A 27,381-nucleotide genomic window follows, 5' to 3' on the forward strand; every position below is an offset into this window, starting at 1 on the left:
TGGCCCTTTCACCCCATGCCCGCTTCCGCGACTCAGTGATCTGCAGTGCAGTACCTGTGTTCTAGGCGCCACCCTAGGAACCAGGAGCCGGAGACACGGGCTCCCCAGAAAGGCCGTCAAGGGCGTAAAGAGTAATCGCTGCATACTATAAACAGTGCCCAACCGCCACCTTCAACCTCCTGTGCTCTCTGGTCTCCTTTCTCCGCCACCAGCGGAAGAAGCACCTCCGGGTCACACAAACTAGCTCCTCCTTTTGGGAAGGCCGGAGCGAGCAGTGACTGCGCCTGCGCCAGTTTATGGGCTTTCGCGGGGGCTGCTGGGGCGTGGACGTCGGGGACGCGCAGGGATGCGCGCATCTGGGAGGACGCGCCTGTCTGGTTGCGCGCGTTGGAATCCGGACTCTTTGAGTGGAAACCGAAGAAGCACGAGGGACGAACGCGTGGAGCATGAAGAGGCAGGGGGCCTCCTCCGAGCGGAAGCGGGCGCGGATACCATCCGGGAAGGCGGGTGCGGAAGGTGGCGGGATGGGGGCGGTGGCCGACTTTGCTGCGGGGTGCGGGCCGGGCCGGGTCGGGCGGGGGTTCTGGCCAATGGATTAATCGCTATTTCCCTGAAAGTACTTTCTCCTGCTCCTCACAAACACCCCACTGTGAGGCGTAATCTGTTATTCGGCTTTAAACGTGTGGAATCTGAGGGGCTGATGGCGAAAGTGGCCCTGCTCTGGAGCCAGATATGTGTGTAGGTTCGAATCCCGGCGCCCCCCCCGTCTCGTCGTGCGACCGTGTTCAAGTTTGGCTAACTTCTCTCAGCCTCGCGTTTCCCATAGCCACACGAGGATACTGGTACCCGCTTACGGCAGCGCTGGATCAGTGTCTGACCTGGAGGGACCGCTTAATAACCTCCTGCGGCGGGGATAGGGGTTGTCCCTAAAAGCCACACCGCTCCGAAGTGGTAAAGCTTGGCTGCCCCAAGTCAAGAGTTCTTCCTGCTGCAACCGGATCGGCTGGCATGGCAGGTGCTAGGGAATTTTTGCCAGGTCCTTCCTCCGGAAACTTGGTTCCTCCAAACTAGCGGTTCTGAAACTTGGATCGCAGGACGCCTTGACCCTCCTAAAATTATTGAGAACCTCAAAGACTTTTTATAGGTTAAATTTATTGATATTGGACATGTTAGAAATTAAAACAGGACTTTTAAAAAGAAAGGGCTTCCCTTGTAGCTCATCAAGTAAAGAATCCGCCTGCAATGCGAGAAGCCTGGGTTCGATACCTGGGTTGGGAAGATCCCCTGGCGAAGGGAACGGCTACCCACTCCGGTATTCTGGCCTGGATAAGTCCATGGGGGTCTCAAAGAGTCCGATAACGACTGAGCGACTTTCTTTCACAAACAGAAGCCCATTACATGTTGACACTTTTTATGGGGAAAAAAAAAAATCACTATTTTCCTAAGCAAACAAAAAATAGAATAGGACCAAATGTTTTATATTTTTGCAGATCTCTAATGTCTGGCGTAATGGAATTCTCATTACGATTGGAGTGCTTTTGCATTCAGTATGACAGGTAGCCTCTCGAAAACTCCACTCTGCCTGTGAAAGAATGAGAGTGAAAAAGGCAACTAAAATCTTGGTATTGTTACGAAAATAAATTTCACTGTACAGACTCTGAAAGTGTCTTAGAGGCCCTTAGTCCAGACTTAACTGGACAGCTACACTGAGAACTGCTGCTCCAAACAAATCTCTGATCCCTTCAAATAACTTCTTATTTTAGGACAACTGCCTTACTCTTTTCGTCATAGCCTTTTATGTGCATCCTTACTCTCTTCTGGCCAAGATCTTTTTTTTTTCCTTTTTTTTGGCCACAGCCTGCAGCTTATGGGATTTTAGTCTCCTAACCAGGGATCCAACTTGAGGCCCTGGCATTGAAAGCACCAGAGTCTCAACCACTGGTACATGCTCAGTTGCTCAATGGTGTCTGACCCTTTCGACTCCATGGGCTGTGGCCCACCAGGCTCCTCTGTCCATGGGATTTCCTGGCAAGAATACTGGTGTGGGTTGCCATTTCCTATTGCAGGGGATCTTCCCTACCTGGGGATTGAACCCACATCTTCTGCATTGGCAGGCGAATTCTGTACCACTGAGCCTCCTGGGAAGCCCCTTAATTACTGGACTGCTGGGGAATTCCTGCCAAGATCTTGTCTTGTGTGAGGGAAATGGTACCCCTACAGCACTGTTCAGTTAGATTGATCTAATAGCTGATGTGGATGAACTGTCAGGAAACCCATGGAATTAATGCAGTGCTGTTGGCTAAGAGCCTAGAGTGTCACTTGGCCCTTTCAGAGTTTGAGGCTGATAGTCTCTTAAATAAATGAGGCATTTGCAGTTTGATTTTAGCGAATGATAGATTTTTGTTTTTCAAATTGAAAGTTGATTTTAAAAAACTATAAAAGCAGCATTAGGTAGAAAAAAAACCAAGCAGTACAGTAAAAAGAAAGTAAAAGTAATTTTAAATACTACCACTTAGAAGTAATAATTACCAGCATATGCTGAACATTCCTCTAGATATTATTGCATGAAGTATGCATTCATTATTTTTAATTTTTTTAAGAAAAGTATGTGCTTACAGAAAAAATTCAAAACTGTTTTCATCACACTCTTTAGTGTAAATACATGAATGTTTATGAATTTATAATCATTCAGTTCAGTTCACTGGCTCAGTTGTGTCCAACTCTTTGCAACCACATGGACTACAGCACTCTAGGCTTCCCTGTCCAGCACCAACTTCCGGAGCTTGCTCAAACTCATGTCCATCGAGTCAATGATGCCATCCAACCATCTCATCCTCTGTCGTCCCCTTCTCCTGCCTTCAATCTTTCACCATCAGGGTCTTTTCAAATGAGTCAGTTCTTTGCATCAGGTGGCCAAAGTATTGGAGCTTCAGCTTCAGCATCAGTCCTTCCAATGAATATTCAGTACTGCTTTCCTTTAGGATTGACTGGTTGGATCTCCTTGCAGTCCAAGGGACTCTCAAGAGTCTTCTCCAACACCACAGTTCAAAAGCATCAATTTTTGGCACTTAGCTTTCTTTATGGTCCAACTCTCACATCCATGTAATCATTCAGCCTTTAGTAAATCTTTGTGTGTCTATTCTGTACTATGAGCTATGTACTATAAGCACACTAGACAGTGTGCTTTCTGTGAGTAATAAAGATTTCTCTCATAAAGACCTTACTTAGGAACTTTAGTTCAAGTAAGAATGATCAGGCACCTATCTACATAAATAATAATAAGAGAAAACAATCTTTTAAAGAGGAACATTTGGATTATAAAGAGATCTGAGTTCAAAAAAGGGAGACACAGTTTTCTACCTGGGGAGAGAGAAGTATCATGGAAATGTGATATGACTTGAACCTTGGAAGATTTTAGTGTTCAGAGATAGAGCTGGAAGCACTGTGGATTGAAGAGATAATTAGGAGCAGGAATGGGGATCAGGGAGAACTGGAGACATGTAGAGGAAATAACGTATAGTTAATTAATGACAACTAATAATACTTCCTGTACAATTAGTAGGTACTATTCACTTTACATGAATTATCTCATCCTCTTTACTCTGATGTAAGTATTAAAACCTACTCTGGGGCTTCCCTGTTAGTTCAGTTGGTAAAGAATCTGCCTGGAAGGCAGGAGACCCTGGTTCGATTCTTGGGTAAGGAAGATCCACTGGAGAAGGTATAGGCTACCCACTCTGGTATTCTTGGGCTTCCCTTGTGGCTCAGCTGGTAAAGAATCTGCCTGCAATGCAGGAGACCTGGGTTCAATCCCTGGGTTGAGAAGATCCCCTGAAGAAGGGAAAGGCTACCCACTCCAGTATTCTGGCCTGGAGAATTCCATGGACTGTATAGTCCATGGGGCCACAAAGAGTCGGACATGACTGAGCAACTTTCAACAAAAAAAACTCAGTTTTGGGGAAAACTTAGGCTAAGTAACTGGTCTAGAATTACATATTAACAAATATGTTAATATCCCTGCTCTTAAGCATATATACCTTATAAAGAAGTTTAAATGGATTCTGCAGGCATTGATATATTTCATTGCATGCATGGACCCTAGTGTACTTACCTAGTTACCTGTTAAATGTAAAATATTTGTGTTTAGCTTCATCTGGATGGAAAGTACCCTCATGCAGTTTCATCGTTCTCCATGTATTTTAGGAGCAGCAAATGGGTTTCTCATGGAAGTGTGTGTTGATTCAGTGGAATCAGCTGTAAATGCAGAAAGAGGAGGTAAGAGAAATTATGGAATGAATGGCAGTTGGCAGCCCGTTAAGAATTTGGAAAAGACTCTGATGCTGGGAGGGATTGGGAGCAAGAGGAGAAGGGGACGACAGAGGGTGAGATGGCTGGATGGCATCACTGACTGGATGGACGTGAGTCTGAGTGAACTCCGGGAGTTGGTGATGGACAGGGAGGCCTGGCGTGCTGCGATTCATGGGGTCGCAAAGAGTCGGACATGACTGAGCGACTGATCTGATCTGATCTGATCTAAGAGTTTAAAAATGAATCCTGTGAACTGAACTTGAGAACCTTTGTGATCTCTAAAGAAAACAACCAACCAACTAGAAAACCTACTCATCTTCTAGTCTTATTTCCCCAGTAGATTACATTTTGACTCAAGTGTCCATGATAGTGATTACGAACCTACTTTTTAAAAAAATTGAATCTAGCAAAGATATAATTTTTTCTAAGCCATTAATTTTAGAGATTTGATGTTTTCTTCATTGTCAAGACTTATCATTATCTCTTTTTTTTTTTTTTTTGAATGCTATATATTTTATCTCAAGGTTTCTTTGGCACCCTAACTTGCTTTAATAAGAAGCATAGAAATTCCCATCATTTCAGCATCAGAAAAATTTTTAGACTTCATTATGGAAAATTTCAAATATATACAAAAATAGAATACTATAATGAATCACCATGTACCCATCAGCTTTAATTATTTTCAGTACATGGCCAATCTTTCAGTTGTATCAGGGGTGAGTAGACTTTTTCGTAAAGAGCAAGACAGTATATATTTCAACCTTGCTGTCTACATTTGGTCTCTGTCGTATGTACTTTTTTTTGGTCATGCTACAGGGCTTACAGAGTCTTAGTTTTCCTCTCAAGGGACAGAACCTGTGCCCTCAGCAGTAAAAGAGTGGGAGTCCTAACCAAAGGACCACCAGAGAATTCCCACTTATTCATTTTTTTAAATAATCCTTTGAAAGGGTAAAAATCATTCTTAATTTGGCAATTAAAAAGAATGAAGTACTGGTCAGTCTGCAACACAGATAAATCTTGAAACACTATTCTAAATGGAAAAAAGTGAAAAAATACCACATATTATATGATTCAACTTATATGAAATGTCCAGAATAGGCTAATTTTTTATAGACTGAAAGATTTGTGGTTGCCAAGGATTGAGGAGCCCTGGGGAGAAGAGGAAATGACTGCTTAAAGGCTGTGAGGTTTCTTTTGGGTGTGATGAAAATGTTCTAAAATTGCATAGTGGTGATAGTTGCCAAATTTTGTGAGCATGATAAAAACCGTTGAATTATACACTTTAAATGGGCAAACTATATGATATGTGTGTTTTTCTTAAATACATAAAAATTTTTAAACTTGTATGCTGTAACAAAAATAAGCTTGTAAGCCTTTGGCCTCCAGACCATCTGATCTATATTTCTACCTTTCTTCACCTCATCCTCAAATTATTTTGAAGCAAATCCCAGACATTATGTCATTTCAAAATCAAGCATTTCAGTATCCCTAAAAGATAAAGTATCCCTGAAAACCACAGTCACAGAAAACTAACCAATCTGATCACATGGACCACAGCCTTGTCTAACTCAATGAAACTATGAGCCATGCCATGTAGGGCCACCCAAGAAGGACAGGTCATAGTGGAGAGTTCTGACAAAACGTGGTCCACTGAAGAAGGGAATGGCAAACCACTTCAGTATTCTTGTCTTGAGAACCCCATGAACAGTATGAAGAGGCGAAAAGATAGGACACTGAAAGATGGACTCCCCAGGTCAGTAGGTGCCCAATATAATACTGGAGATCCGTGGAAATTACTCCAGAAAGAATGAAGAGATGTAGCCAAAGCAACACCACCACCCAGTTGTGGATGTGACTGGTGATGGAAGTAAAGTCTGATGCTGTAAAGAGCAATATTGCATAGGAACCTAGAATGCTAGGTCCATGAATCAAGGCCAATTGGAAGTGGTCAAACAGGAGATGGAAAGAGTGAAAATCGACGTTTTAGGAATGAGAAAACTAAAATGGACTGGAATGAGTGAATTTAACTCAGATAACCATTATACCTACTACTGTGGACAAGAATCTCTTAGAAGAAATGGAGTAGCCATCATAGTCAACCTAAGAGTCCGAAATGAGTACTTGGATGCAGTCTCAAAAACAAGAGAATTATCTCTGTTCATTTCCAAGACAAACCATTTAGTATCACAGGAATCCACGTCTATGTCCCAACCAGTAATGCTGAAGAAGATGAAGCTGAACAGTTCAATGAAGACCTACAAGACCTTCTAGAACTAACACCCCAGAAAAATGTCCTTTTCATTATAGGGATCTGGAATGCAAGAGTAGGAAGTCAAGAAACGCCTGGAATAACAAGCAGATTTGGCCTTGGAGTACAGATTGAGCAGGGCAAAGGCTAATAACAGTTTTGCCAAGAGAACGCACTGGTCATAGCAAACACCCTCTTCCAACAACACAAGAGAAGACTCTACCCATGGACATCACCAGATGGTCAATACTGAAATCAGATTGATTATATTCTTTGCAGCCAAAGATGAAGAAGCTCCATACAGTCAGCAAAAACACGACCGGGACCTGACTGTGGCTCAGATCACGAACTCCTGATTGCCAAATTCAGACGTAAAATGAAGAAAGGAGGGGAAACCACTAGACCATTCAGGTATGACCCTTACAATTATACAGTGGAAGTGACAAATAGATTCAAGGGATTAGATCTGATAGAGTGCCTGAAGAACTACGGATGGAGATTCGTGACACTATACAGGAGGCAGGGATCAAGACCATCCCCAAGATAAATGCAAAAAGGCAAAATGATTATTTGAGGAGGCCTTACAAATAGCTGTGAAAAGAAGAGAAGTGAAAGGCAAAGGAGAAAAGGAAAGATACACCCATTTGAATGCAGAGTTCCAAAGAACAGCAAGGAGAGAGAAGAAAGCCTTCCTCAGGGATCAATGCAAAGAAATAGAAGAAAACAGTAGAATAGGAAAGACTAGCGATCTCTTCAAGAAAATTAGAGATACCAAGGGAACATTTCATGCAAAGATGGGCACAATAAAGAACAGAAATGGTATGGACCTAACAGAAGCAGAAGATATTAAAAAGAGGTGGCAAGAATACAGAGAAGAGCTATACAAGAAAGATCTTCACGACCCAGATAATGACGATGGTATGATCACTCACCTAGAGCCAGACATTCTGGAGTGCGAAGTCAAGTGGGCCTCAGGAAGCATCACTACGAAGAAAGCTAGTGGAGGTGATGGAATTCCAGTTGAGCTATTTCAAATCCTAAAAGATGATGCTGTGAAAGTGCTGCACTCAATATGCCAGCAAATTTGGAAAACTCAGCAGTGGCCACAGGACTGGAAAAGGTCAGTTTTCATTCCAATCCCAAAGAAAGGCAATGCCAAAGAATGCTCAAACTACCACACAATTGCACTCATCTCACATGCTAGTAAAGTGATGCTCAAAATTCTCCAAGCCAGGCTGCAACAGTACGTGAACTATGAACTTCCAGATGTTCAAGCTGTATTTAGAAAAGACAGAGGAACCAGAGATCAAATTGCCAACATCTGTTGGATCATCAAAAAAGCAAGAGAGTTCCAGAAAAACATCTGCTTTATTGACTATGCCAAAGCCTTTGACTGTGTGGATCACAACAAACTGTGGAAAATTCTGAAAGAGATGGGAATATCAGACCACCTGACCTGCCTCCTGAGAAATCAGTATCCAGGTCAGGAAGCAACAGTTAGAACTGGACATGGAAGAACAGACTGGTTGCAAATCAGGAAAGGAGTACATCAAGGCTGTATATTGCTTATTTAACAATAAGCAATTTAACTTACATGCAGAGTACATCATGAGAAATGCTGGGCTGGATGAAGCACAAGCTGGAATCAGGATTGCTGGGAGAAATATCAATAACCTCAGATATGCAGATGACATCACCCTTATGGCAGAAAGCAAAGAACTAAAGAGCCTCTTGATGAAAGTGAAGGAGGAGAGTTTTAAAAAGTTGGCTTAAAACTCAACGTTCAGAAAACTAAGATCATGGCATCTGGTCCCATCACTTCAGGGCAAATAGATGGAGAAGCAATGGAAACAGTGAGAGAGTTTATTTTTGGGGGCTCCAGAATCACTGCAGATGGTGACTGCAGCAATGAAATTAAAAGATGCTTGTTCCTTGGAAGAAAAGTTATGACCAGCCTATTCAAAAGCAGAGGCATTACTTTGCCAACAAAGGTCCGTCTAGTCATATCTATGATTTTTCCAGTAGTCATGTATGGATGTGAGAATTGGACTATAAAGAAAGCTGAGCACTGAAGAATTGATGCTTTTGAACTGTGGTGTTGGAGAAGACTCTTGAGAGTCCCTTGGACTGCAAGGAGATCCAACCAGTCCATCCTAAAGGAAATCAGTCTTGAATATTCTTTGGAAGGACTGATGCTGAAGCTGAAACTCCAGTACTTTGGCCACCTCATGCGAAGAACTGCCTCACTGGAAAATACCCTGATGCTGGGAAAGATTGAAGATGGGAGGAGAAGGGGACAACAGAGGATGAGATGGTTAGATGGCATCACCAACTCGATGGACAGGAGTTTGAGTAAACTCTGGGAGTTGGTGATAGACAAGGAGGGCTGGGGTGCTATAGTTCATGGGGTTGCAAAGAGCTGGACCCGACTGACTGACTGAACTGAACTGAAAAGGTAAAGGCCTTTAAAAAAAATAGAATAATAACCACAATATCAGTAACATATCTCTAAAAATAATATTTCTTAATAGCATCAAAAATACCCAGTTAGTTTTCAGATTTCCCCAACTGGCTCACACAGTTTTGTTTTGTTTTATTTTACAGTTCTTGGAATCAAGATAGAAACGTCATTTTTTATGTCTGTTTCAATCTATTTCCCTTTTTTCTTTTTTTAATTCTTTCTCTTCTTTCTACAGTTTGTTAAACTGATTTTCATCTTTTTTTTCCCATCTTATAAAGTATTCCATATTCTACATTTTGCTGACTGTATATGTAGTGTTATTTATTATATTCCTCTGACCCCTGCATTTCCTGTAAAATTTTAGTTAACCTAAAGGCTTAATTAGATTCAGACTTGAGTTTTTTATAACACTACTTTATGGATGGGGTTTTCTGTTGACTCATTGGTAAAGAACTCACCTGCCAATGGAAAAGACCCTGGTTCAATCCCTGGATCAGGAAGATCCCTTGGAGAACAAAGTGGCAGCGCACTCCAGTATTGTTGCCTGGAGAATTCCATGGACAGAGAAGCCTGGAGAGCTACAGTCCATGGGGTCTCAAAAGAGTGGAACACAATGTAGTGACTAAAAGTAACAGACTTAATAGATAATGGCATATTCCCTGGGATATAACATCCTAGTTTTTTCGGTTTTTATGATACTAAGGTTGATCAGTGGATTCAGATATTATCAGCCTGATCCACCTGGTTTTCCTACCAGCTTTCACCTAATAATTTTAGCAATGCTTATTTTAGTAGGGTTTGTAAAATGGTGTTATGTTATGTCTAACATTTATTTTTCATTTATTAGCAGTATGCTTCTATAAAGAACTTTCCCTCACCAACTGCTTTGTTATACTGAGGTTCAGTTTGTATAAGAAAGGCAGGATAAGTGCTTGCTGCTTTTTCCTTGTTTACTGATATTGGGGATTATGTGTTCTCTATTCTCCAGTGTATTCTTGTTTTATCTTTACGAGCCTAGATGTAGGCATATTTGATGTGTTTGAATCCAGTGTAGTTGTTCTTCTTGTTGATGCTCAAATGTCTTTGTGATTATGCTTATTAGCCAGTAGGAGCCTCTTCAAGCTGGCTTCTGAGACCTTTTGACGTGATGCTGTAGTCTGATTGTTCTTTGGCTTTCAGCATTTTCTTAAGCTACTTAAAAGTAACGTGCTTTTTTAAAGCTTAGAATAATAAAGACTCTCTTGGAAAAGATCACTGTTTTTTATAATCAATGAATTAGCATTCCACTGTAGTCAGTCCAGAAATTTCTTTATTCTAAGTCACTTTCTTATATATAGAGAGGCCACCCTATAATAAAAAATTTTAGGAAACCTAGCTTAACTTGAATTAACTGTTAAATTTGACTTTATCAGTAACATAATGTGGGTTGGAGAATATAGTTGGGTTTAAAAGTAGAATTTTAGTCTAGTTCTATAATTTGATTTCTTTCACTTTCTAAGACTCTTTGTTCCTCTATTTAGAAAAAAATGTTTCTGTTTAATACTTTTGAGCAATGCTTTTCACATTTTTTCTTAATTTTTTAATTAAAAAAAATTATTGTGCTGAGCAGTGCTTTTTTATTACAGGTGCTGGTCGCATAGAGTTATGTTCTGGCTTGTTGGAAGGAGGAACCACACCCAGCATGGGTAAGCATCCATTTTTTTGGATTTCCTCATAGGAGTTCACAGAGCCTAGAGACAATTGATAATCTGTTATTGGGATCTTTTACTCAAGTTACTAACATGTTAACTGTGCCATGAATATTGTATCAGAAATGTTTCTAGTTGCAGATAAACCTGTCAGTTGTAGATGTGATCAAATAGATATTTTTTTCCCTTTAGGTATCAAAAAGTTGAGATTAAATTACTATTAATATTGGTTCATATACCCTGCAGGCTGTCAGGGACCCTGGTTTCCTTGCCTCTTCCATTCTGGCATCCTTGGCATCCTGGCTTTTGTCTTCGTTTCTCCCCTCCTGCTCGTTGTGCTGTTGTCATTTTGCTTTTGCATAAGTTAAAAACTCCACACTTCATTGTTATTATTTTTGTTTAAAGAGTCAGTTATACTATAAAGAGTAAAAAAATAACACAGTCATATTTAGTCATGTGTAGTTACCATTTCTGGTGCTCTTCCTTTGTATAGATCTGGTATTTCCGTCTGGTTTCCTTTTCTTTCTGCCTGAAGTAATTCTTTTAACATTTTTTGTAGTATAAGTGTGCTAGTAATGAATTCTTTCGGCTTTTGTATATCTGAAAACATCTTTCCCCATTTTTTGAAAGATATTTTTGCTGAGTGTAGAATTCTAGGTTGACAGTTTTATTCTTTCAGGACTTTAGAGATGCTTCTCCAGCTGTCTTCTTGCCTATTGTTTCTGACAGGAAATCTGTCATCCAAACCGTTGTTCTTTTCTGTGTGATTTGTCTCTTTTCTCTGATTGCTTTTAAGGTTTTTTTCCTTTATTCTTGGTTTTGAACATTTGATTATGATGTCCCTGAGTGTAGTTTTCTTCATGTTTCTTGAACATGTGCGTTTATACTTTTCATCACACTTGGAAATTTTTCAACATTTAATGTCCTCCACTTCCTTCTTCAAAGACTTCAACTAACTTAAATAAGGCTGCTTAAAGTTGTTCCACAACTACCCTTAAAAAATTTTTTTTTGTTTCATTTTCTATAAATCTTCCTTTGTTTTCAAGTGTACTAATCTTTTCTCTGCAGTGTTTAATTGCTGTTAATCCTAGCTACTATATTTTTCATCTCACATATCATAGTTCTTATCACTAGATATTTGAATTTATTGTTATATCTCTTGTCCCTTTTAAACTTTTTTGAACATATAGAATAAGGTTGCTGCTGCTGCTGCTGCTGCTGCTAAGTCGCATCAGTCGTGTCCGACTCTGTGCGACCCCATAGATGGCAGCCTGTCAGGCTCTACCGTTCCTGGGATTTTCCAGGCAAGAACACTGGAGTGGGTTGCCATTTCCTTCTCCAGTGCATGAAAGTGAAAAGTGAAAGTGAAGTTGCTCAGTTGTGTCCGACTCAGCGACCCCATGGAAAAGGCAATGGCAACCCACTCCAGTACTCTTGCCTGGAAAATTCCATGGATGGAGGAGCCTGGTAGGCTACAATCCATGGGGTCGAGAAGAGTCGGACACGAGTGAGTGACTTCACTTTCACTTTTCACTTTCATGCATTGGAGAAGGAAATGGCAACCCACTCCAGTGTTCTTGCCTGGAGAATCCCAGGGATGGCGGAGCCTGGTGGGCTGCCATCTGTGGGGTCGCACAGAGTCGGACACGACTGATGCGACTTAGCAGCAGCAGCAGCAGCGACCCCATGGACTGCAGCCTACCAGGCTCCTCCATCCATGGGATTTTCCAGGCAAGAGTACTAGAATATAGACTAAGGTTACAATAGCTATTTTAATGCCTTGGCTACTAATTCTAACACATGTATCAGTTTTGATTGGTTTTGTTTGATTGATTTCTTACCTCATGATCCATCTTGTTTTCCTACCTGATATTTTTCATTGTGTGTAAGACATTATGAATTTTACTTTGTTGGCTACTGGATATTTTTGTATTCCTATGAATATTCTTGAGCAGTTAGGTTACTTGGAAACAGTTTGTTCCTTTTGGATAATGTTTTTAAAATTTGTTATGTGGGTCTGGAACAGTGGTCAGTCTAGAGTTCATTATTCCCCACTACTGAAGCAAGACCCTTTCTGCACTCTACCCAGTGCTCCATGAATCTTGAAATTTTCCTGTCTGTCTGGTGGGAGCAGGCATTATTCCTGGCCTGGTATGAACAACAGGCAGTATTGCTTCTGATTTTTTTCAGTGGATCTTTCCCTGGCTTTGTGTAGTTGCCTTGCATGCATACATCAGTTGGTACTCAGTTGAGTATTAGAGATAAGTAGGGAGGGTCTCTCCTGACTTCCCTAAGCTGTGACCTGGAAAAATCTCAAGGTAGTAATCTGGGTAATAGGAGAGCTTACCGCATTTGTTTTCCATCTTTAAGGGATCATTATCCTTTGTTGCAAACCATTGTTTGATATGTTTTGTCTCTTTTTTTTTTAATAAGTGGAAGGGTAAATCCAGTTCCTGTTGCTCTGTCTTGGTCAAAAGCAGAAGTCCCTATATGAATTTTTGACTCCTTTATTTTATTCTGAGATGGATGATAGCATTATTTATTATAAAAGGTTTATGTATGCAATGGCCTTTTAGTGACTCTCCTCACTAAAATAAAAGAGGGCAGTCCCTGGCCATTCTATGAAATACCTAGAACATATCTGTAATTTGAGGGCAGTCTGTTTTTTGCAACAGCAGTCATGCATGATGGACTTGGTGAATGGGCCAAGCCAGCTATAATATGCCCATCACCAGTCATTGCTTGGTGTCCCATACAGAACTGGGGTTCTTGTAGCAAGGAAAAAGAAGTAAATTCATATTAGGTAAACAGTGATGGTGCCTGCCACAGATCTTATACCATTGAGAGTTTCTGAACTAGTCACAAATTGTGTCAGATTTGGTTATTTTTGTTCATGAATTTCCCAGGCAAGAATACTGGAGTGGATTGCCATTTCCTACTCCAGCGGATCTTCCTGACCCAGGGATTGAAGCTTCATCTCCTGTGTCTCCTGCATTGCAGGTGGATTCTTTACCCACTGAGCCAACAGGGAAGCCCTCATTTTTGTTCATAGATCGCCTGTTAGCATCACAAATAAGTGCAACATTGCTCCCTTTTACACATCTCTTATTAAAAAAGGCTTTACTAAATATCTTCATCTAGTAGGAATCATAAACTTTAAAACTATGTAACCATCTGTATAGCAGGTTTTAAATAGAGATGTAATCATTAGGAAGGAGAAACCAGATCTTAGGGAATACATTGGCAGAACATAGAGCCTGGTAGTTGTTACACTTTTAAATGTCACATTCCAGTAAAAGAATTTTTGTTAAGCACAACAAAAAAATTTTTAAAAGCATAACTGAACAGTGCTTTTAAAATGCAGTAACTTCTGTTTTCTAAATTGCTGTTTTTACCCTTGACTTTTTTATTATGTAAATTTCTACTTATAGGTACGTTTTTCTTCTCAGTGTCTCCTTTTTCCTTTAGATCATCTTTCTATGGTTTTTACTCCATCAGCTCTTCTGTTCCTTGTAGAAGTGATAACACCAGAGCAAATGTAAAAGACCAATACAGTAATATTTTATTGACTTCCTTAAGCTTTTAGCTTACATTTGAATTTTAATTAGTCTGTTCCCTTTCTTACAGGTGTCCTTCAAGTAGTGAAGCAGTATGTCCAGATCCCAGTTTTTGTGATGATTCGGCCACGTGGAGGTGATTTTTTATATTCAGATCGTGAAGTTGAGGTGATGAAGGCTGACATTCGTCTTGCCAAGCTTTATGGTGCTGATGGTTTGGTATTTGGGGCATTGACTGAAGATGGACACATTGACAAAGAACTGTGCATGTCCCTTGTGGGTAAGAATTTGTATCAGAGACCAGAAAGCCCCTAAAGATGATTGCATTGAATAGTCCCTATACAGAAAAATGCAATCACAAAACTGGCTTTTCATTCACACCTGCAGGCACTTATATTCACCTGTTTTAAACACTATTATTTAGATGTTTTAGGTAGACAGTATGTGCTACAGAATCCCCCTGACTCAGCTGCAATAGATTGGATTATGCTGCTTGTTCCTATAGGGTTTAAGGGGAATTTACCTTGATCTCTTTAATCACAGCAGCAAAAACTTTAAAAGCTGTTCCAGTTGGTAAGGATGGGGAGACACAGAGAACACAGAGGCAAAGTATTTATATTACTAGGCCAGAGTATTTCTTAAAGATTTTCAGAAGAGTGATAGATGTAGTGCTATCCTTATAGTTGCCAGATTGTGTAATTTTCATTTCAAGGGGTGGATGACAGTTTTTTAAAATATGAAAGTTGGAGATTAATGGAAACACAGGACTATTAAATTTGGAAGACTACCATTTTTTAAATTATTATTATTTTAGCTCACTGTCTTCACTTAGGAAAAGAAAATATAAAAAAGTCCTGTCTAACATGGAGAGTTCTGTAAATAGTAATCAGTGATTATCTCTTCATTCATGTTGTTATGTGATTTTCTTTTTATAGCTCTTTGCCGTCCCCTGCCAGTCACTTTCCACCGAGGTGAGTCATTTCCATTTTAGAAGTTCTGTTGAACGGTGTCAGTTTTCTCATTTCACCAAACGCCACAACCTTTTCATGAAACACAATTCTATACTGTTACCAATTGGTTTTTTTTTATACCTGTCATGGGACTAACAGTTGTAAATTTAGAAATGCACAATTTCTAGAAAACATGAAGCCTTAGTTATGAAAAGTTGTTAAAGGCAGAAGGTGCTGGTGGTGGAATATAATAGAGGGAAAGAGTAAGCATTGCCTGCAAGTGTGTGTACTTGTCACAGAATTCCAAGCAAGAATCTTGAGATTTATTTTTGTTGCATTGCCTCAGGTCATGTGCAGTCTCAAAAAGAATAAATCACTGTGGCCAATGGAGATAAAATGTACTGCTTGACTTAAACCAGATAAGACCATTCTGGAGGTCGGAGTGAGGTCAACTTTCCCAAATTCGTGGGCAGAAAGGGGCTGGATTTCCAGTGAAGAATTGGATAATATTAGGAAGAGGAGAGAAAAAATACGTGCTAGATAGTCAGTGACCAGATGTTCACTATAGTGCGCAAAACTATTTTACATTATTGATAGCTTGTCTACTTGAGAATGATTTCTAAAAAGTGTCTAATAATTTTATGTAAAAATGCTTCCTATCTCTGAATCAGGCAGTTACAGTTCCCATGCATTTTTGCCTAGCATTGGTAAAATGGAGGAACGAGTGCGAATTTTGCCTTTAAGGCACTGCTATTGCACATGAAAAGAAAAAAAATCTTCAGTTTTTTTTTGATTTGATGATATGCATGAGAAATTACTGAATGTCTTTTTGTCCTTTTGAGTAATTGTCCAAAGATTAAGATGAGAGTGGACACCACCATTTACATCCATTTATAGAACTTCGATATGAAACATGTTATCCTTGTTAATTTGTGAAATGAATAACACCAGAAAACTGTTTTCTTGACTTAGTGTTTAGCAATGTTTCTTATAAACTAGCAATAACTAAAAAATGTTAGATTGCATAAAAGTCAAAACTTTGAAGCTAGCCAAAAACAAAAAGTTTTAAAATATGAAATCATTTAAATAAGTAAATATTTATCTGAAAAATATATAGTTTAAAATTTGATATAAGTAATTCAAAATAAACCCACCTTATAGAATATATTTTTCTTTTCTTAAACTAAGAAAATCATTTTAGAGTTCTGTTCTTTTCCTCCTTCAATAAATTGAAAATACTTCCATATTTTTTAATTGTTATATTGTCCTGGATTCCACATTTTTCTCACTTGTGTATTTAATACAGTAAGTCTCCTACATATGAACCTTCAAGTTGTGAACTTTCAAAGATGGGAACATGCATTTTGCATGTCTAATCATGTACGTTAATTCACATGTCTAGCTTCACCTGTGTGCACCCTCTATAGGTGATTATGCCTTTGTGTACTTTACTGTACAGTACTGTATAGAATACAGTAGTACAGTATCTTTATTTCAAGCCCAGGAAGCCTGGAAGTACGTGTAAAGGCAGCAGTGATAGGTATTATAAACCTGTTACAGTACAGTTCAATATAGCTGATTATGTTAGTTGGATACTGAGACTAACTTTGTTGGATATAGGAACAAATTGGACTTACTTACACTCTTGGAATGGAACTCATTCATATGTAGGGGCTTACTATAATATGATAGTATAATCACTGTGAGAAGGTACTGCCACCAAAAAACTAAAATCCTCTGTAGTAGATTTAGGTGCCTACATAAATTAAAGGGCGAAAGGAAGGGGTTTATCACCTAATCCACCATAGATCAGTATTTAGTATCATGTAGCAGCACAGAGGGAGAAGGCAATGGCACCCTCTTCCAGTCCTCTTGCCTGGAAAATCCCACGGACGGAGGAGTCTGGTAGGCTGCAGTCCATGGGGTTGCTAAGAGTCGGGCACGACAGAGTGACTTAGCAGCAGCAGCAGCACAGAGTCAAAGCAGAAGTCGTTTTGTTTGGGGTTTCTAGTGCCAGTTTCCTTAATGAAGAGGAGAGAAGTCTCTTAGAAAATAGGATGGAATTGAAACTTGATAGAGTCTGTCGTAAACAACTATCTTTATACTATGAATCTTGAAAACATGGGGTAAAACGGATTAGAATAAAATATTAGTCAATAAAGAGAATATGAACCAAGGCCTTTTCTAGAACTGATGAGTGTAAAGTTTTCATTCTGCTTGTGCAGTTTGTTTGAGCCCTTAGAACAGACTTTCCCAAATGTGAGTCACTTGTCTGTCACATTTACAATTTGACCATATCCAAGGGCTACTTGTGCAAATTTACTTTTAAAATCTTAAGTAAATTTATTTTAAAGAGAAACTAATGAAAAAAATGGAAGCTTTTCACTTCTAATCTGCATTTAAGTAAATGCATCTGTTCATATGTATTCCATCTAAAATGATCCTGCAGGGACTTCACTGGTGGTCCAGTGGCTAAAAGTCCACGCTCCCGATGCAGGGGACCTGGGTTCTATCCCTGGTCAGGGAACTAGATCCAATATACTGCAGCTAAGACCCAGCGCAGCCAAATAAGTAAATTAAACAAATATTTTTTAAAATAAAATGATCCTGGTACCACTAGTGGCACTGACTATGGTGTACTGGTAAACTGTTTCTCAGGAAAAAAAGAGCCTTGATTTATAACATTTGTTGACTTCTGTGGTTTAAATACTTCCACCTTGATTGATTTCAAGCTGGTAATGGGTTAATAATCATGCTTGCAAAATTCATGAATATTTAGCAATTGACTCTTGTAAGCCAGGACAAGCTAGGTCTAGCATACCACTGTGGGTGTACTACATTTTGGAAAGCACTGTATTAGAGAGATCTGTTCAAAATTCAAGTCAGTTTTATTTATTTCAGCCTTTGACATGGTTCATGATCCAGTGGCAGCTCTAGAGACCCTCTTAACTTTGGGATTTGAACGAGTATTAACCAGTGGATGTGACAGTTCAGCCCTAGAAGGACTACCCCTAATAAAGCGACTCATAGATCAGGTACACATGATTTCTTTCCTTTCTTCCTAAGAGTCTGTTGTGGTTACTTCTGATATTCTGTTGTTCAGAGAGGTTGTGAAACTACATATTAACTAACTTTGTGGGGTACTCTGTAGCAAGCAGGCAGTAACATATAACTTTTATTTCTTTCACATAGCATTTTTAGTAACCAAGGCTCTTAACATCAAATTATAGACAGTGATTAAACAGCTGATCTACTTTGGATAACTGCAGAAAATTTTACCTTTTTTCTGCCATCATCATTACATAGCTTGATGCATAGCTTCTTACCGTCGATCTGTGTATACTCAGGGGTTCCTGCATGAAATTTGACAAAATTATCATTTGGAGGTGAATTCTAAAACTAAAACTAGGACTTCCTTGGTAGTCCAGTGGTTAAGACTCCACACTAATACTGCAGGGAGCATGGGTTCCATCCCTGGTCAGGGAACTAAGATCCTCTGTGCCACAGAGTGCAGCCAAAAAGAAAAATTCTAAAACTATTCTTCTCTCATCCTTCCCCAACTATCAAGATAGGAAATATGTTTATCTCTTATGTGATTTCCTCTTGTGAGTTCACATCATTTGTAGAATAGTTAGAAGATGGCTTTGTAATTATATTAATAGTATGTCTGTTTTCTCACACCAGTCCAGAGATATCTAAATGAGTGAACATGGACTTGAGATGAGAATGTTCTGGATTTGAGAGAGGTTTGACGTTTGCTGTTTAATGTTGAGTAGATTACTAGCACTTAAGCCACTGTTGCCTCGTGTGAAATTGAGATAATTTTAATATCTTCTTTATAGGGTTGCTCTTCGGATTTATAGAGATAAGGTAGAATTGCTGCTGCTAAGTCGCTTCAGTCGTGTCCGACTCTGTGTGACCCCATAGACGGCAGCCCATGAGGCTCCCCCATCCCTGAGATTCTCCAGGCAAGAACACTGGAGTGGGTTGCCATTGCCTTCTCCAATGCAGGAAAGTGAAAAGTGAAAGCGAAGTCGCTGGGTCTTGTCCAACTATTGGTAGAGTTAAAACATAATATGAAAGATAAGAAATGCTCTTGGTAAGAGCCTTGGTTTCCATGGTGGCTCAGTTGGTAGAGTCTGTCTGCAGTGTAAGAGACCCAGATTCGATCCCTGGGTGGGGACGATTCTTTGGAGAAGGAAATGGCAACCAACTCCAGTATTCTTGCCTGGATAATTCCATGGACAGAGAAGCCTGGTGGGCTACAGTCTATGTGGTCACAAAGAGTCAGACATGACTCAGTGACTAACACTTTCACTTTTACTTTCAAGAAATAATGTGAAAGATAAGAAATGCTTTTGGTAAGAGCCTTAGCAGAGTGCTTGATTTATGATACATGCTAGTGTTTGTAATTATTATTTGTGGTGGTTGTTCAGTTGCGAAGTCACGTCCAACTCTTTGTGATCCCAGGGACAGCAGTACACCAGGCTCCCCTGTCCTTCACTATCTCCTGGAGTTTGCTCAAATTCATGTCCATTGAATCGGTAATTCTGTCTAACTATCTCGTCTTCTGACCCCTTCTCCTTTTGTCTTTTCCCAGTATCAGGGTCTTTTCCAGTGAGTTGGCTCTTCGCATCAGGTAGCCAAAATATTGGAAATTCCCAGCTTTCAGTGAATATTCAGAGTTGATTTCCTTTAGTACTGACTTCCTTGTAGTCCAAGGGACTATTATTGTTACTGCTATTATTAATAATATTTAGTCTTTTTGTGTAGACATCTGCTAATGTTTACTTTTCTATAGTCATGAAAATAATTTTCAGAAATTTCACATGAGAATTAGATTAACTTTTCTAATCAGCTTACTGGCTTTAGAAATATTTATTTCTATTTATTATTTATTAAGTGTATATTAAGGTGCAAGGGGTCTTCCCAGGTGGCACTAGTGGTAAAGAACCTGCTTGCCAATGCTGGAGACAAGAGATGAGGGTTTGGTTTGATCTTCCTGGCTTGGGAAGATCCTCTGGAGGAGGGCATGGCAGTCCACTCCAGTATTCTTGCCTGGAAAATCCTCTGGACAGAAGGGCCTGGCAGATTACAGTCCATAGGGTCGCAAAGAGTTGGACATGACTGAAGCAACTTAGCACACATGCAAGGTACAAGGCATTTGCAGCCAACTCATTGGAAAAGACTCTGATGCTGGGAAAGATTGAAGGCAAAAGGAGAAAGGGACCATAGAGGATAGATAGATAGCTTCACCAACTCAATGGACATGAATCTGAGCAAACTCTGGGAGTTAGTGGTAGACAGAGGAGCCTGGCCTGCTGCAGTCCAAGGGGTCGAAAACACTCAGACCCAACTTATGAACTGAACAGCAGGGCGTTTGTACTATGCTGGTGACCAGGGGGCATGTGTGTGTGTGTAGTCACTAGCCTTGCAAACTAGTGCACAACAGGCACTTCCAATAGAGTGCTATATTTAAAAAAAAGTACTGTAGGAGCACATTGAAGAGGAATTAACCCCAGATTTGAGGGGTTGGGATTCACAGCAGTTAGCTTCCCAGAAGAAAAGACATCCACACTGTAGTGTCTTTTTTTATGGAACATGCTGGATCTATGTTGCTTCAAAGACTGCTCTAGATGATGTGAAGAAAGGGAGCTATTCTCTTGTTCCTGTGCTCGGGCTTCTCACTGCAGTGGCATTTCTTGTTATGGAACACAGGCTCTAGGTGCTTGGGCTTCAGTGGTTGCAGCCCCTGGGCTCCATTGAGCATAGGCTCTATATTTGTGGCACATGGACTTAGTTGCTCTGCAGCATATGGGATCTTCCCAGATCAGGGATCGAACCCATGTCTCCTGCATTGACTGGATTCTGTACCACTGAGCCACCAGGAAGGCCCCACACTGCAATGCCTTACTCATTTAAAGGATGATTAGTAGCCATCAGTCTAAACTGGAATGGAGAGAGGGAAAGTCAGGGGGATGCTCCTTGTAGACAAAATAGTATATGCAAAGGCCTGGAAACAAAAGTGAGCATAACTTATTAAGATATTAAAGAATGACTATAAAATTGAATGTGAAGAGAAGAATACTGTCCAGAGCCTTTTAAACTATTTAAGAGTTTGCATTTTATCCTTGGTTCACTGGGGAAGCCTGAAGGGTTTTGAAATAGAAGAACTGATGAATCAGGTTTCCATTTTTTAATGGTTACTCAGTATGGAATAGAGAATAATTGTCATAGTCATATGTTGCATTTCAAAATGTTGTGTGTGAGAAAGAGACAGATTTGTAGTTTAGTCATTTGGTAGGAAGAGCTAAGTTAAATATTCTTATACACTAAATTTACTTTTTTTAAGTAAAAATTGTATGTATTTAAGATGTACAATGTGATATTTTGATTTTCATTCTGTATATGTACAGAATAATATTCTATATATGTAAATCAAAACATCACATTGTACACCTTAAATATATACAATTTTTACTTTAAAAAGTAAATTTATTTATAATAAGTGTATAAGAATATTTAACACAGCTATGTACAACATGATACTTTGATTTATATATACAGAATGAAGGGGCTTCCCTAGTGGCTTAGTGGTAAAGAATCCACCAACCAATGCAAGAGATTATAGTTCAATCCCTGAGTCGGGAAGATCCCCTGGAGGAGGAAATGGCAACCCACTCCAGTATTCTTGCCTGAGAAATTCCATGGACAGAAGACCCTAGTGGACTACAATCCATGGAGTCACAAAGAGCTGGACACTGCTCAGCATGCACGCATACAGAATGAAATGGTTCCAGTCAAGCTTGTACTCAGCTGCTCGTTTAGTGCACTTGTGTGGTATGCATGTGTGCGTTCGTGTCTGGTGAAAGTACCTGACATCTACTCTCTTAGCAAATTATTAGTATTCGGTACAGCTATATTGACTATAGTCATCATGCTATTCATTTGATCTCTAGACTCAATTTATCCTGTGTAGCAACTTTGTACCCTCTTACCAACATCTTCCCATTTCCATCACCTCACCACCCCTGGTAATCACCATTCTGTTCTCTGCTTCTTGTGTTTTACTTTTCTAGATCGCACATAGAAGTAAGAGTATACTAATTTTGCTTTTTTATTTTTCAGTTTTCACTCTGCTGGGTCTTTGGTGCTGAGCAGGATTTTGTCTAGTTGGGGCAAGCAGAGGCTACTCTGTAGTTGTGGGGTGTGGGCTTCTCATTGCAGTGGTTTCTTCTGTTGCAGAACAGGGACTTTAGGGTGCACAGGCTTCAGTGGTTGCAGTGTATGGCTTCAGTTGTTGAGGTTCCTGGGCTCTAAGCACACGCTCAGTTGTTGTGACTCACAGGCTTAGTTGCTCTGCAGCATATCGGATCTTCCTGGACCAAGGATCTAACCTGTGTCTCCTACATAGGCAGGCACATTCTTCACTACTAAGCCACCAGGGAAGCCCAGCTTTATTTCTTGAAGCCATTTTGTAGCTGTGTAATATACTGGTGAAAGCAAGAATTTGGGATTAGAAAGGTTTATTTTTAAATACTAGTTCTGCTGTTTATTGAGCAAAAAACAATAGACTTGGGCAGTTTACTTAACCATCAAACTTGCTGTTTATTAACAGTGACCTTGGGGAGTTTACCTAACCATCCTAAACTTGTTTCTTTACCTACAAAGTTGCATAATGAGTGCCAGTTAGCATAGTAAAAGTGCCTACCTCCTAGAGTAGTTGTGGATTGCTTCAGCATACATCTGACATTTAGTAAGTGCTCTATATTGGCAAGTCATTTTGATAGCCCAAGATGAGCATATAGTTCTAAATAACGTTTTTTGAAAGGCCCCCCAAAAAGCGATAGGATTCATCTCTTCAAACATTTGTCCATATTTTACAAAGCTTTCAGTTGGAAGAAACAGTTACAGTAAATATGATTTTTTTTACTCCTAAACTCATTTCAGCTTTCTACGTAGTAAATATTTAGTTTTGTGGGTATTTTGCTTTAGTATGTTTGAGGATACTAAACAGCCTTGTTTTACTTATTTCTCTAACAATTAATAAATTTTATGAAACAGCCTCCTCTCCTTTTTATTCTCTATTTCTTTGCTTAATTTTTTTTCATTGTATGTTTAAGTATTTCAGTTCAGTTCAGTCACTCAGTCGTGTCCGACTCTTTGCGACCCCATGAATCGCAGCACACCAGGCCTCCCTGTCCATCACCAACCCCTGGAGTTCACTCAAACTCATGTCCATCAAGTCAGTGATGACATCCAGCCGTCTCATCCTCTCTTGTCCCCTTCTCCTCCTGTCCCCAATCCCTCCCAGCATCAGGGTCTTTTCCAATGAGTCAACTCTTCACATGAGGTGGCCAAAGTATTAGTTTCAGCTTCAACACCATTGGGTGTTCCAATGAACACCCAGGACTGATCTCCTTGAGGATGGACTAGTTAGATCTCCTTGCAGTTCAAGGGACTCTCAAGAGTCTTCACCAACACCACAGTTCAAAAGCATCAATTCTTCAGCACTCAGCCTTCCTCACAGTCCAACTCTCACATCCATACATGACCACTGGAAAAACCATAGCCTTGACTAGACGGACCTTTGTTGGCAAAGTAATGTCTCTGCTCTTTAATATGCTATCTAGGTTGGTCATAACTTTCCTTCCAAGGAGTAAGTGTCTTTTAATTTCATGGCTGCAGTCACCATCTGCAGTGATTTTGGAGCCCAAAAAAATAAATTCAGACACTGTTTCCCCATCTATTTTCCATGAAGTGATGGGACCAGATGTCATGATCTTAGTTTTCTGAATGTTGAGCTTTAAGCCAACTTTTTCACTCTCCACTTTCACTTTCAACAAAAGGCTTTTTAGTTCCTCTTCACTTTCTGCCATAAGGATGATGTCATCTGCATATTTGAGGTTATTGATATTTCTCCCGGCAATCTTGATTCTAGCTTGTGCTTCTTCCAGCCCAGCGTTTCTCATGATGTACTATGCATATAAGTTAAATAAGCAGGGTGACAATATACAGCCTTGATGTACTCCTTTTCCTATTTGGAACCAGTCTGTTGTTCCATGTCCAGTTCTAATTGTTGCTTCCTGACCTGCATATAGGTTCCTCAAGAGGCAGGTCAGGTGGTCTGGCATTTCCATCTCTTTCAGAATTTTCCACAGTTTATTGTGATCCACACAGTCAAAGCCTTTGGCATAGTCAATAAAGCAGAAATAAATGTTTATCTGGAACTCTCTTGCTTTTTCTATGATCCAGCAGATGTCGGCAATTTGATCTCTGGTTCCTCTACCTTTTCTAAATACAGCTTGAACATCTGGAAGTTCACAGTTCACATATTGCTGAAGCCTGGCTTGGAGAATTTTGAGCATCACTTTACTAGCATGTGAGATGAATGCAATTGTGCGGTAGTTTGAGCACTCTTTGGCATTGCCTTTCTTTGGGATTGGAATGAAAACTGACCTTTTCCAGTCCTGTGACCACTGCTGAGTTTTCCAAATTTGCTGGCATATTGAGTGCAGCACTTTCACAGCATCATCTTTTAGGATTTGAAATAGCTCAACTGGAATTCCATCACCTCCACTAGCTTTGTTCGTAGTGATGCTTTCTAAGGCTCACTTGACTTCACATTCCAGGAATCTGGCTCTAGGTGAGTGATCAGACCATCGTGATTATCTGGGTTGTGAAGATCTTTTTTGTGTAGTTCTTCGGTATATTCTTCCCACCTCTTCTTAATATCTTCTGCTTTTGTTAGGTCCATACCATTTCTGTCCTTTATTGTGCCCATCTTTGCATGAAATGTTCCCTTGGTATCTCTAATGTTCTTGAAGAGATCTCTAGTCTTTCCCATTCTGTTGTTTTCCTCTGTTTCTTTGCATTGATTGCTAAGGAAGGCTTTTTTATCTCTCCTTGCTATTCTTTGGAACTCTGCATTCAGATGCTTATGTCTTTCCTTTTCTCCTTTGCTTTTCACTTCTCTTCTTTTCACAGCTATTTGTAAGGCCTCCTCAGACAGCCATTTTGGTTTTTTGAATTTCTTTTCCATGGGGATGGGCTTGATCCCTGTCTCCTGTACAGTGTCACGAACCTCCATCCATAGTTCATCAGGCACTCTGTCTATCAGATCTAGTCCCTTAAATCTATATGTCACTTCCACTGTATAATCATAAGGGATTTGATTTAGGTCATACCTGAAGGGTCTAGTGGTTTTCCCTACTTTCTTCAATTTAAGTCTGAATTTGGCAATAAGGAGTTCATGATCTGAGCCACAGTCAGGTTCCAGTCTTGTTTTTGCTGACTGTATACAGCATCTCCATCTTTGGCTGCAAAGAATACAGTCAGTCTGATTTCACTGTTGACCATCTGGTGATGTCCATGTGTTGAGTCTTCTCTTATGTTGTTGGAAGAGGGTGTTTGCTATGACCAGTGCTTTCTCTTGGCAAACTCTATTAATCTTTGCCCTGCTTCGTTCCATACTCCAAGGCCAAATTTGCCTGTTACTCCAGGTGTTTCTTGTCTTCCTACTTTTGCATTCCAGTTCCCTATAATGACAAGGACATCTTTTTTGGGTGTTAGTTCTAAAAGGCCTTGTAGGTCTTCATAAAACCGTTCAACTTCAGCTTCTTCAGTGTTACAGGTTGGGGCATAGACTTGGATTACCATGATATTGAACAGTTTGCCTTGGAAATGAACAGAGATCATTATGTTGTTTTTGAGATTGCATCCAAGTACTGCATTTCGGACTCTTTGTTGACCATGATGGCTACTTTAGGTATTTATATTTTATAAATATAAAATATTTATATTTTATCTGTTATCTGTTATCTGTTTTTGTTGAACATGAATGCCCCACGAGAGTAGGAACTTACTCTTGCTCATCATGTCAGGGAGGAAAAACTTTTTCTTTACCCTCTTTTTTTTAAAAAGTGAACATTCTTAGGTTCAGTTTTTGAGGTTCAAAAATAAACTAAAAAAAGATAAGCAAGAAAAAAAGATTGTGATCACATGTGTATGTATATTTGGGCATTCACAAAGAAATGTGACTCAAAGAGGTGCTTAGAATTTGGGGCATATAAACCATCTTAATAGATGAAGAGGAGGGGATAGAGTACACTTAGGGACTCAGAAGTGAAAGGAGAAAGTGCATTTATGGAAAAACAAATGACTCTTTGGAAGGATAATTGGATCGTTAGAAGAACAAATGGGAGACAGGATGGTTTTTCCATAGTGTCTGTTTGGCTGTGGTGCTGATGAGTTTCTCCCAGCGGGGGGATTTATGACAGTGGAGGGTTTTTTGGTTTGTTTGTTTTTTTTTAGTTCTTTTGGGAGTCTGCTTTTAGGCAAGTAAGGAATTTGAGCCTTCAGCTCAAAATCATTTTTATAGCACACAGCCATGTTTTGGACCCCTTCGATCACAGTGGTCCCCATGCCTACAACAGTGTCTGGTACATGGTAGGCACTTAAATGTATTTGTTGGATGGATGGAGGAGTGAATCAAGTGACATTTAATAAAACCTTTCATAATAGAGCAGTGTGATCAGGGTTTTATTCTGCAAATTAGTGAGCTTGCTGTAGCATGTTATTTTTATCTGTCATTATTACCTACCTGCTACTAGTGTTTCCACTGAGTATACATTTGTAAAAAGGGTGATTTCCGTTTTGATTTTGAGTGATACTGAGTATATATCACCTAAGTTTATTTAGGAAATATAATAAAAATTAGAATGAAAGTGAGGAGATTTTAATACCTATCTTCTGGAATTATCAGAAATTAAATTAATTCCTATAGTTCATTTTATTCTTTAGTAGCCAACAAAATGGACCTCTGGTGTTTTTTAATTGGTATAATATGGTAGGGAATTTATAGGCTATAAATTCCTGTATTTAGGATTTGAGGATATAGGATTTGAACAGATTCCTCTCCCCTCTCCCCACCCCCCACCCCCACCCCCAGTAATTTACAGTTATGCTATACTCTTTCTTTTATACTAAAATCTTATTTAAATTCAACTACTTTCATTCCATGAAATTAAAAGACGCTTACTCCTTGGAAGGAAAGTTATGACCAACGTAGATAGCATATTAAAAAGCAGAGACATTACTTTGCCAATAAAGGTCCGTCTAGTCAAGGCTATGGTTTTTCCAATGGTCATGTATGGATGTGAGAGTTGGA

The 27,381-nt window shown here is 39.7% G+C and overlaps 2 protein-coding genes across 8 annotated transcripts in view; one reads left to right on the forward strand and one right to left on the reverse strand.

Annotated features, from left to right (window-relative positions):
- The window catches only part of COX15 (cytochrome c oxidase assembly homolog COX15), a 29,329-nt gene extending 29,101 nt beyond the window's left edge, over nucleotides 1-228 (reverse strand). For 2 of the 3 annotated variants that reach the window (XM_024985622.2, XM_024985623.2), the window contains exon 1: nucleotides 55-228. In XM_024985622.2, the coding sequence (XP_024841390.1) occupies nucleotides 55-144 (90 nt within the window). In that variant the 5' untranslated portion in view covers nucleotides 145-228. The remainder of the gene's footprint in view (nucleotides 1-54) is intronic. The other variant, NM_001076861.1, reaches the window with a different exon arrangement.
- Nucleotides 229-310: 82 nt separating this feature from the next.
- The window catches only part of CUTC (cutC copper transporter), a 33,128-nt gene continuing 6,057 nt past the window's right edge, over nucleotides 311-27,381 (forward strand). Inside the window, exons 1-6 of one of the 5 annotated variants that reach the window (NM_001206896.1) lie at nucleotides 311-507; nucleotides 4,204-4,275; nucleotides 10,643-10,702; nucleotides 14,333-14,542; nucleotides 15,198-15,233; nucleotides 18,114-18,247. In NM_001206896.1, coding sequence (NP_001193825.1) covers nucleotides 447-507; nucleotides 4,204-4,275; nucleotides 10,643-10,702; nucleotides 14,333-14,542; nucleotides 15,198-15,233; nucleotides 18,114-18,247 — 573 coding nt within the window. In that variant the 5' untranslated portion in view covers nucleotides 311-446. Of the gene's footprint in view, nucleotides 508-585; nucleotides 743-4,203; nucleotides 4,276-10,642; nucleotides 10,703-14,332; nucleotides 14,543-15,197; nucleotides 15,234-18,113; nucleotides 18,248-27,381 lie in introns of those variants that run through there. The other 4 variants (XM_005225578.5, XM_059881914.1, XM_059881915.1 and 1 more) reach the window with 4 other exon arrangements.

The sequence above is a fragment of the Bos taurus genome, chromosome 26, assembly GCF_002263795.3.
Source record: "Bos taurus isolate L1 Dominette 01449 registration number 42190680 breed Hereford chromosome 26, ARS-UCD2.0, whole genome shotgun sequence".
NCBI classification, from domain to species: Eukaryota; Metazoa; Chordata; class Mammalia; order Artiodactyla; family Bovidae; genus Bos; species Bos taurus.